At 43.4% G+C, this 12,017-nt stretch overlaps 1 protein-coding gene across 1 annotated transcript in view; it reads right to left on the reverse strand.

The window, feature by feature from the left end:
- Nucleotides 1–10,640, reverse strand: part of LOC309363223 (uncharacterized protein) — a 104,525-nt gene extending 93,885 nt beyond the window's left edge. The window contains exons 1-3 of the mRNA XM_081899329.1: nt 10,264–10,640; nt 7,532–7,718; nt 2,626–4,060 (exon numbers count right to left, since the gene is read on the reverse strand). Coding sequence (XP_081755455.1) covers nt 2,626–4,060; nt 7,532–7,631 — 1,535 coding nt within the window. The 5' untranslated portion in view covers nt 7,632–7,718; nt 10,264–10,640. The remainder of the gene's footprint in view (nt 1–2,625; nt 4,061–7,531; nt 7,719–10,263) is intronic.
- Between the last annotated feature and the right edge of the window lie 1,377 nt (nt 10,641–12,017).

The raw sequence follows: 12,017 nt of genomic DNA on the forward strand, positions 1-12,017 counted from the left end.
ACACTGGGGCATGTTCAGAAAGTGGTGTTGGGGGTTCAGTGTTCAGACCCCTGAGCTCTCACTTGTGGGGTGCCTCAGGGTTCCGTCCTCTCCACATGCTTTTCAACATCTATATGAAGCCACTGGGAGAGATCAGGGGGTTTGGGCTGGGTGTTCATCAGTATGCGGATACCCAGCTCAACCTCTCTTTCAAATCAGAACCAGTGAAGATGGTGGAAGTCCTGTGTGAGTTCCTGGAGGCGGTTGGAGGATGGATGGCGGCTAACATATTAAAGTTGAATGCTGATAAGGCAGATGTCCTGTTTTGGAGGGACAGGAGGCAGGCAGGTGTGGAGGACTCCCTGGTCCTGAATGGGGTAACTGTGCCCCTAAAGGACCAGGTGCGCAGACTGGGAGTCATTTTGGTCTCATAGCTGTCCATGGAGGCACAGGTCAATTCTGTGTCCAGGGCAGCTGTTTACCAGCTCCATCTGGTACGCAGGCTGAGACCCTATCTGCACGCAGACTGTCTTGCCAGAGTAGTGCATGCTCCAGTTATCTCCCACTTGGAGTACTGCAATGCACTCTACGTGGGGCTACCTTTGTAAGTGGTCCGGAAACAACAACTAATCCAGAATGCGGCAGCTAGACTGGTGACGGGAGGAGAGTCTCCACCCCCATCGATCTGCCTGGACATGGAGGTCCAGTATCAAAAGCCTTCTGGCGGTTCCCTCACTGTGAGAAGCGAAGTTACAGGGAACCAGGCAGAGGGTCTTCTCGGTAGTGGTGCCCTCCCTGTGGAATACCTTCCCACCAGATGTGCCACCAGACTTTAAAAGACATCTGAAGGCTGTCCTGTTTAGGGAAGCTTTTAATATCTGAAGGACTATTGTATTTCAATATTTTGTTGAAAGCCACCCAGATTGGCGGGGGAAATCCAGCCAGATGGGCGTGGTACAAATACAAAATATTATTATTATTATTGAAATTATTTTTTATTATTGAAATTCTTTTCCGTACATCCAGAGACTTGACAATCATCTTCACTTTCCAGGAAATCTGGGAAACCTGAGTGGAAAACTCCATACATTTTTATGGTTTCTCTCTCTTTTTTTTAAATGGTTTCTCGCCTATGTGAATTATCTTATGAATATTAAGTTCTCCACTCCCTCTGAAGCTTTTCCCACGTTCCATAAATCTAGTTTTCCCTATGTGAGTCAGCGGATGTTTCCTAAGGTTCCATATTGACTTAAGCTACTCCCCTTTGGGAGTTCGCCAGTGTAATGTAAGTTTATCCTCCCTGTTGAAGCTCTTCCCACATTCAATACGTTCCAATGGTTTCTCCCCTGTATGAGTTAGTTGGTGTGTTCTAAGTGCTCTACTTTTGCTGCAGCTCCTTCCACATGCCATACAAAATGGTTTCTTCCCCATGTGTTAGTTGGTGTCTTATAAGGTGTCGATATGGAAAGAAGCTCTTTCCACATTCTTTACATTTAAATGGTTTCTCCCGTGTGAGTTCGTTGATGTTTCCTAAGGTGTCCATTTTGACTGAAGCTCTTTCCACATTCAGTACATTTAAATGGTTTCTCCCGCGTGTGAGTTCGTTGGTGTCTTCTAAGGTGTCAACTTTCACTGGAGCTCTTTCCACATTCAATGCATTTAAATGGTTTCTTGCCTGTGTGAGTTCGTTGGTGTATTCTAAGTATTCCATTTTGACTGAAGCACTTTCCACATTCAATACATTTAAATGGTTTCTCACCGTGTGATTTTTTTGGTGTCTTCTAAGGTGTCCACTTTCACTGAAGCTCTTTCCACATTCAATACATTTAAATGATGTCTCCCCTGGGTGAGTTCGGTGGTGTCCTCTAAGGTCTCCACTTTCACTGAAGCTCTTTCCACATTCAATGCATTTAAATGGTTTCTTTCCTGTGTGAGTTCGTTGGTGTATTCTAAGTGTTCCATTTTGACTGAAGCACTTTCCACATTCAATACATTTAAATGGTTTCTCACCGTGTGATTTTTTTGGTGTCTTCTAAGGTGTCCACTTTCACTGAAGCTCTTTCCACATTCAATACATTTAAATGATGTCTCCCCTGGGTGAGTTCGGTGGTGTCCTCTAAGGTCTCCACTTTCACTGAAGCTCTTTCCACATTCAATGCATTTAAATGGTTTCTTTCCTGTGTGAGTTCGTTGGTGTATTCTAAGTGTTCCATTTTGACTGAAGCACTTTCCACATTCAATACATTTAAATGGTTTCTCACCGTGTGAATTTTTTGGTGTTTTCTAAGGTGTCCACTTTCACTGAAGCTCGTTCCACATTCAATACATTCAAATTGTTTCTCCCCCATGTGAGTTAGTTGATGGCTTCTAAGGTGTCCATTTTGACTGAAGCACTTTCCACATTCAATACATTCAAATGGTTTCTCCCCCGTGTGAGTTAGTTGATGGCTTCTAAGGTTTCCGTATCGACTGAAGCTCTTTCCACATTGAATACATTTAAATGGTTTCTCCCCTGTGTGAGTTCGTTGGTGTATTCTAAGGTTTCCATATCGACTGAAGCTATTTCCACATTCAATACATTTAAATGGTTTCTCCCGCATGTGAGTTCGTTGGTGCATTCTAAGTGTTCTAGTTTGACTGAAGCACTTTCCACATTCAGTACATTTAAATGGTTTCTCCCCTGTGTGAGTTAGTTGATGGCTTCTAAGGTGTCCATTTTGACTGAAGCTCTTTCCACATTCAATACATTTAAATGGTTTCTCTCCTGTGTGAGTTCGTTGGTGTATTCTAAGGTGTCCATATTGACTGAAGCTCTTTCCACATTCAATACATTTAAATGGTGTCTCCCCTGTGTGAGTTTGTTGGTGTATTCTAAGTGTTCCATTTCGACTGAAGCTCTTTCCACATTCAATACATTCAAATGGTTTCTCCCCCGTGTGAGTTCGTTGGTGTCTTCTAAGGTTTCCACTTTCACTGAAGCTCTTTCCACATTCAGTACATTCAAATGGTTTCTCCCCCGTGTGAGTTCGGTGGTGTACTCTAAGGTCTCCACTTTCACTGAAGCTCTTTCCACATTCAGTACATTTAAATGGTTTCTCGCCCGTGTGAGTTAGTTGATGGCTTCTAAGGTGTCCATTGTGACTGAAGCTCTTTCCACATTCAATACATTTAAATGGTTTCTCCCCTGTGTGAGTTCGTTGGTGTATTCTTAGATGTTCACTTCTACTGAACCTCTTTCCACATTCAATACATTTAAATGGTTTCTCCCCCGTGTGAGTTTGTTGATGTTTTCTTAGTGCTCCACTTTCACTGAAGCTCTTTCCACATTCAATACATTTAAATGGTTTCTCCCCTGTGTGAGTTCGTTGGTGCATTCTAAGTGTTCCATATCGACTGAAGCACTTTCCACATTCAATACATTTAAATGGTTTCTCCCCCGTGTGAGTTAGTTGGTGTATTCTAAGTGTTCCATCTCGACTGAAGCACTTTCCACATTCAATACATTCAAATGGTTTCTCTCCCGTGTGAGTTCGTTGATGATTTATAAGGTTTCCATTTACACTGAAGCGCTTTCCACATTCAATACATTCAAATGGTTTCTCCCCCGTGTGAGTTCGTTGGTGTATTCTAAGGTGTTCACTTCTACTGAAGCTCTTTCCACACTCTATACATTTAAATGGTTTCTCCCCCGTGTGAGTTCGTTGATGTTTTCTTAGTGCTCTACTTTCACTGAAGCTCTTTCCACATTCAATACATTGAAATGGTTTCTCCCCCGTGTGAGTTCGTTGGTGTATTCTAAGCTTTCCATTTCGACTGAAGCACTTTGCACATTCAATACATTCAAATGGTTTATCCACTGTGTGAGTTTGTTGATGTTTTCTAAGAGTTCCATTTTCCCTGAATCTCTTTTGATAGTCCTTACATTTAAATGGTTTCTCCTCTATGTGAATTCGTTGATGTGTCCTCAGTCTTCCACTGTGACTAAAACACATCCCACATTCCATGCATTTAAACTGTTTCTTTGTTCTTCCCAATGAAGTCACAGATGGCTCCATAGAATTCTGGCCATCGTCTTCCTCACCTGTTTGGGAGTGGGGGAGGGGGAAGAGAATCCTGTTAAGACTTTCAGGAAAGACAAGAAAGGAACTGAACACATTTCAATCCCAGTATGCACCTTCTCTTATTTTAACACTGTCCCCTTTCTCCACTGTCCTCTCTATGTTCCAAACTTTTAGGAATGCAGATGAGATAATGGCAAGAAAAACACATGATCATTCACACTTAATAAACTACATTATTTTATAATCTGTGGTGGAATTGGCTTCTTAGACACATCTCTGTATTTCTCTTTGTCCAGGGAGGAAAGGATCAGAGGCTCAAGTAGCAGTCTCTCCTATGACTAAGAAGTCAAATTTTCGTATTACTGTGCCACATGTAACTGTAGAAATATTTCAATATCTTAGAACAGGCACCCCCAAACTTGGCCCTCCAGATGTTTTGGGACTACAATTCACATCATCCCAGACCACTGGTCCTGTTAGCTATGGATGATGGGAGTTGTAGTCCCAAAACATCTGGAGGGCCAAGTTTGGGGATGTCTGTATTAGAACATAAGAAGAGCCTGTTCAATTGGGCAAAGGCCCACCTAGTCCAGCATCCTGGTCTCACAGTTGTCAACTAAATGCCTGTGGGACACCAGCAAGCAGGATTTGAGTACAAGAGCCCTCTGCCTTCCTGTGCTTTCCAGGAACTAGTATTAAGAAGAATTATTGCCTAGGACCACAAGGGCAGAGCACAGACATCAGTCTAATCCTCTTTTTCAAGCTATCCAAGGGACAAAATCAAGGATTAAAAATAAATTATTAAGAGATGTAAGAGACAGAGGAGATTTTGCCCTGCCGGGTTTGAAACTTTATTATGAAACATCCTGTATCTGCTAGAACCAGGAATGGATTACATTGGAAAACACAGATACTGTATTTTAGATCTGGAAGGACACAAATAATGGATAGCATGCATATTTATGGTAGGAAAAGGCCAAGGTGTATAGAGCTTTTCAGAACCATATAGTAAGAAAAACAATTTGTAGGGTATGAGAGAAGTATAAAAATTTGCTTTAGTAAAAAACCCTGGTGGCTTTCTCCCTTGGAAGCAATATCTCTGAAAAAAATTGAATATGAGAAGTAATCGGCCGACTTATACAGAGCTGTTAACTGAAGTTGAAAACCAACTGAAATTAAAAGATTTTGAAGAGATAAGGGAAGCTGTAACCGACTGGTTACAGTACCATCAACTAAACGATATCTTTAAGATAGACAAAAAGAAAGGTTTAATTATGAGACATCACAATTTCAAAAAGAACTCTTAGCAAGTAACATAAAAAGATCTGTCTAAAATGTATAACTTGCTCCTAGAATGGTATACAAAGGATGAACAGGTCAAATCAGTTATGACGAAATGGGAAAGGGACTTAGGACATAACATACAAATGGCAGATTGGGAGAGGCTTTGGAAAACAAATCTGAAATTCACAGCTTGCTGTACATTGAAAGAAAACTACATGAAAATGATGTACTGGTGGTATTTGACTCCTAATAAGTTCAAATATATGCTGGAAATGTAAAGAAGAAGTGGGTACCTTTTGCTATATGTGGTGGTTATGTAAGATAACAGTATCATTTCGGGAAATGGTATATAATGAATTTTTAAAAAATGTTTAAAATAAAAGTTGTTAAGAACCTAGAAGCTTATTTATTTGGAAGTACAGGTACTGAGATCCCAAAAGACCAGGAAAGACTATGTATGCGGCAACAGCTGCACAGATGTTATTATTCCAACGATAGAAAGATGCAATAATCCCAACTAGGGAAGAATCGCAAGCCAAACTTCTGGACTCTGCCGAAATGGCAAAATTAGCCGTGAGACTCAGGAATCAAGAAAACAAGGACTTTAAAAAAGAATGGGGAAAATTTATAATTGACCTATGAGATTACTGCACGCAAATCAAAACGTTAGCTGGACTTTAGGAATCTCTTGTAAATAAGTTTATGGTCAATTTAGATAAATGAAAACTGTGGAGATGTATCTATACAGTGGTACCTCGTGTTACGTAACCCTCTGGTATTTTTCCGCGTTTTGCCACTCACATGCGTAGAAGCACTCTATTGCGCTGCGTGCGTGTGCAGAAGCAGTCCTCCGGTTTGCAAAAACCTTGGGATCCATCTGGAGCTCCGGAACAGATCCTGTTTGCAACCGGAGGTACCACTGTATGTAGTTTTGGAAAAATTAATATAAGGACCCATGAAAGGGATGGAGCGAAGTCATGTGATTCAGAGAATCTCATGAAATGATTATATAAATGTCTTTTGATATAAACTTGTATTTGTCAAAACCAATAAAAATATTTCAAAAAAAGGGAAGTCCACAGATTCACTATGTTTCTGTTGATTCATCATTTGCAAACCCAGAAATAGGTGCTCCTGTTTTTGAGGTTTGCCTCGGAAACCGAACGTGCTCCTGAGCTCCATTTTTACTGTTGGGCAGTAAATTTAAGTGCCCCCCATCCTAATTAAGGCTTTTTTTCATTCCTTTTTACCCTTGAGCACCTAATTTAAGTCGTCTCCATCGTAATCAAGGCTTTTTTCATCCCATTTGTTCCCCTGCACAGCTAATTTAAGCTCCCCCCCCATCAATATTAAAGCCGTTTCTGGTTGCAGTGTTCTGAGGTGACATTTGCTGCTTTAGTTTTTTTCCTATTTTTTGTGTTTTTGTGGCTTTTTCATTTTTGACTGAGGCTTGTTTTTTTGTTTTATGATTGATTTATTGATTAATTGACTGTGGAAAGGGATAAAAGCTCCCCATTCAAACACTGACTATCATCAGTACAGTTACAAAAAAAAAATTAGTTTTAATTTTTATCATCTACAAAGCTGCCTTATTTATTTTATGGTACAGAACATTGATTATTGCTTTCTTTTTATGGATCAATGGTTGTTAGATAGTAAATTGATTAATCCATTTTGCATTACTTTCTACGGGAAAGCACGCCTTAGTTTTGGAACGCTTCGGGTTTGGAAGACTTCTGGAACCGATTAAGTTTGAGAACCGAGGTACCACTGTAACGCCTAAGATTTAAAGATGGTCTTGTTAGATAGTAAAATTCATGTTAAATTGCTGTTTTAGGGGTTGTTTTTAAAAGTCTGGAACGGATTAATCCATTTTGCATTACTTTCTATGGGAAAGCGCTCCTTGGTTTTGGAACACTTTAGTTTCGGAAGACTTTCGGAACCGATTATTCTTGAGTACCATAATGGTACCAGTGGTTCCAAAACCACTGTAACTCCTAAGATTTAAAATCCTGGAGGAAGAAAATCTGCCCCGACCACTTTATGAAAGGGATACAAGAAACAAGGAGCTGCTTTGCAGAAGGCCTCACCCCCCCCCCTCCTTAATGTCAGGAACTTCCTTCCATTTGTCTCCTCTCCATCTTTTCCTTTTCCTCCCTCCACCACCCATCTATCCCTGTCCCCATCTCCTCTCCCTTGGAACTCACCAGATTTCTTGAAGGGTCCTGGGAGGGAATGCTCAGAGGTTGTGGGGAGGGATACGGGAGACAGCCTGACCAGGTCACCCGTCCATCTTCCTCCTTCCATCCTGGCCAGGCTTGCAGGTTCAGTCTCAGCTAGGTTTGCAGGTTCAGCTTCCTGAGGAGCGCAGAAGCCAGAGCAAGTTGCAGCTTCCTGGGAGGGAGGGAAGAAGAAGAAGCCAAGGGAGTCTGAGAGCCCCTGCAGGGATTCTCCTGCCCAAGACATTCTGCTGCCCCTGGAGAAGCCCCAACTGGGCACCCCCTTCGCAAGAGCCCCCACCCATTTTCGATCACCTTTGGCAATTCCTTTCATCACCTCCCTTCCTTTTTTATTTATTTTGTTTATTCAATCTTTATAGGTTTAAAATCAACACACACACACACACACACAACAAAAGCTTATAAAAAGGAAAAGAAACAAAACAAAAAAGCACAATACATTTTTTACAAAAAGAAATAGAACAATACATCACTAATGCACAAAATTATTCCAGCCATCTACTTCCGACTTCTTTGATATAGGTTATTTATTTTCTTAATTAGGTAAAGGTACCCCTGACCATTTTCGAGGTTTCCAGCATGAGTTTGACCAAACTGCGGGAGGCAGTGGAGGACAGAGGTGCCTGGCGTTCTCTGGTCCATGGGGTCACGAAGAGTCGGACACGACTAAACGACTAAACAACAACCCCTGACCATTAGGTCCAGTCACACATGATTCTGGGGTTGCAATGCTCATCTCGCTTTACTGGCGGAGGGAGCCGGCGTTTGTCTGCACTCAGCTTCCGGGTCATGTAGCCAGCATGACTAAGCCGCTTCTGGTGAACTAAAGTACCGCATGGAAACGCCATTTACCCTCCTTCCAGAGTGGTACCTATTTATCTACTTGCACTTTGACGTTCTTTCAAACTGTAGGTTGGCAATTTTCTTAATTACTTGCCTATATTTTTCAATAAACTTTATCTTTGTTAAATCTTGTCTGAATTCTTTGTACCTTATTCAATTATGAGAGTTATTTGAAGCATTCTAAAGTTTTTATAAGAGGACACTGTTGTTTTAAATATTATCTATAGCTTTCTCATTCCCTTTTAGACTTTTGGGTCGATCGATTTCTTATCTTTTCCATCATCTATGCTACTTCTATATATTGAAGGATTTTTACTTGCCACTCCTCTTCTGATGGAATTTTATCTCCTTTCTATCCCTTGCCAATCAGCATCCTTACTGCAGTTGTTGCATACAAAAAGACCAATTCCCAGGAGCCCCCACTCATTTTCAAACACCTTTGGCAATTTCTTTCACCTGCCTGTCCCACCTCCCTTCCTAAGGCTGGGATGGTATGACATTAGTGGCCTAAGAGTAGATCCCATGGAACTTAAGAGTTAATCTGCAAAGGACTGCTCTGAATACATGGGTGGCCCTTGCATGGAGAAGAAGGAAGCCCCTTGCTTGCATCTGGACCCCCTGGGAGAGGCGGGGGATCTGCCCACTGCTCCCTCTGCCCTCGCTGACTCCTCCTCTGCCCTCCTGCCTTGCAAACACCCTTTGCTCTTGTTCCTCAGGGGAGAGAGGCAGGAAGAGCCTTCAAACCCATCCCTTTCCTCCTCTGCTGTCTTTTCTTGCAGCAGCCCAGTGAGAGGGGAAGGAGCTGCAGCGCCTGGTTCACTGCAGATACACACATGGTTTACTGGGATTGTGAATGAACATGTCCTCTGCCTTCCATGCGGTGGGAGTGTGAGGGGGGGGTTAAAAGTGGTGAGGAGACCCCCCCTCCAGTCCTTTTCGGAAACAGGAACTTTGGTCAGGAGTAAAGAACTTAGAAGGCAAGTTCACCAGAGAAGCGCTTTGGAGCACTGCTTGCTCTTACTATGTGTTTGGACCTAGAGGACAACATACACGTTTACACCACGTGGTTCCTTAAAGAGGGCGTTTCTTTAAATTCAAAGGCCATTTCTACAAAATGGAAGTCTTCTGCTGGCAGAAGTTTTCAATGTTTTAAATTTTGGGGTGTTTTTGTTGGAAGCCACCCAGATTGGCTGAGGCAACACAGTCAGATGGGCAGGGGGCAAGTAATGAATTATTTATTGTTATTCTTATTAGTATTATTCCCTCCTAAGCCCATCCTGTTATGCATGCTGATCAATGACTTTGTCCCACCCACCCCCCTTGACCGCAAGAGGGCTTCCTATTTTTACAGCTATTCTTCACATTTCTATACTGCCCTTCTTCCAAAAATCACAGGGCGGCTTACAAGAGAAAAACACAGAGATGCATAGCAGAATAAGAAATAAAAAACGACAACCCTCCCGCCCCCCCCAATTCAGTTGTGAAGTCCATAGATTGTTTAATGAGCCAAACCCCTGCTTTCGCCTGTTGCCCAATGATAAGGTCCTCCTCCGAGGGGCCTTTATTAAAATTAAAATTAATACTTTTATTAAGGCAATCGTGGCCAGCAATGCCCACCCCTCTCCCCTTTCCCGCCTCCTTCCCTGCAACTCCCTTTGCACCAGATCCCTGCAGGAGGAAGCTTCTCCCCCCCCCTCCCCTCCAGGCCCCCTTCAAGAAAACAGCTCCCTTCCCTCCCTTCTCTTCTCCCCGCCCGGATCTCGTGCAGGGCCGCCTCTCCCCATCCGGGGGCTTCTCATCCTGGACCCCCTCGCAAAGCCCCTTCCCTCCTTCCCCGCCACTGGCTTTGCACTCACCCGAAATCCCGGGCAGCGGGGGCGGGAATGGGAGCCCCCGCGTGGGAGGCAGGGAGTGAGGGCGCTTAATTAGGAGCCTTGATTAGGAAGCAGCCCCCTCCTCCGCCTCCGCAGGATGCAGCCCCGCTTCCCGCCTCCTCCCCTCGCTCCTTTGCAAGCCCCAATTTATCTCTGCTGGTGAAGCCGGAAGTGGAGGCAACTCGGAGGAGGAAGAAGTTTGTTTCCACGCTCAGCCTCTTGTCTGTTATTTGATAATCGGGGGAAGGAAAACCTTGCAGCACCCAACCAATGGGGAGACGAGGGAAGGAACGTGTGCAGAGGGATTATAAACTCATTCTTTGCCCCAGCTGGACTGTGCCTGTTTTGGAGCCCCATATTGTTCTCAGTAAGGGACGCTGGTGGCGCTGTGGGTTAAACCACAGAGCCTAGGGCTTGCCGATCAGAAGGTTGGCAGTTTGAATCCCTGCAATGACGTGAGCTCCCGTTGCTCTGTCTCTGCTCCTGCCAACCTAGCAATTCGAAAGCACAAAGTGCAAGAACATAAATAGGAACATAAATAGGTACAAAGTGCAAGAACATAAAATCTGCCCTTATTCCCTTATGGGGGGGACACAAGAGCCGTTGTAGAGTCCTTTGTAGGTTCTGCATCAGTTGGAGAAAATAACAGAGGCCAACCAGAGAATATTGAGAAGCAAAGCAGCTAGTAAGCCTGATCTTTATTGAACTGTTGCAACAGGGTGCTCCCCTCACACGCAGGAGAGAGGAGGGACCCAGAACAAAGGTGTGCCTGCCCTTATATAGCCCTTTTAAATTCCCTGCGCTGGAGCTCAAGACCACCCCTCCATACATCACATACATCACAGAAAAGGCGGTCTACAACAGAAGTTTGAATGTTGTTGCTTTTCCTGTGCTGCTCCAGACATGTGGTCCACATATCTATGTATGTGCTTGGTTGGTACATTTATTATATATATAAGACCTTAAATTTTTTTATTACATACCACTCCAGCGGGAAGGTAAATGCCGTTTCCGTGCACTGCTCTGGTTCGCCAGAAGCGGCTTAGTCATGCTGGCCACATGACCCGGAAGCTGCACGCTGGCTCCCTCGGCCAGTAAAGCGAGATGAGCGCCGCAACCCCAGAGTCGGTCATGACTGGACCTCACGGTCAGGGGTCCCTTTACCTTTACCTATTGTCCTCAATAAACTCTTTATTTGCTTCTCCAATATTCTTCAGATGGTATTTTAAGGAAGGGGATCCAGGGTTCTCTAGACCCACTTCTTACAATGTATGAAGTAGCTTATAGCAAAAAAGCCTAATAACTCTTCTGAGTAACTGAATAAATTATTTTAATAAATATTGAAATGGAGAACATATTTTACCTTCTCATGTTCATGCAAACATGGTTCTACTCCAATCTCACTTAGTATTAAATTGTGGGTGGACATAGCAGACGCCACAGAGATTTCTCCAAGTGGTTCTTTATAGTAAGCTGGAACTGAACTGAACAGCAAACAGCTTGGCCGGCACGCTTTTATAGGCAGCTGGCTGTCAACACTGTAACAACAACCACCGTGGGTTTCCCGCCTAAATTGACTGACATGGACCTGAGTGGCCAGGGTGAAAACTGACCGTACAAAGAGTTCTTCTCCCAACTTCTGCTTTTCTCAGTCTGTACGTCTGCCAACCTTTCCCCCAGATTTTATCGGTGCAGAATAGAAACTTAAGGCAAGGAGGAACTCTGATTGCTACTCC

The sequence above is a fragment of the Podarcis melisellensis genome (genome assembly GCF_964234715.1).
Source record: "Podarcis melisellensis genome assembly, chromosome: 2".
Lineage (NCBI taxonomy): Eukaryota > Metazoa > Chordata > Lepidosauria > Squamata > Lacertidae > Podarcis > Podarcis melisellensis.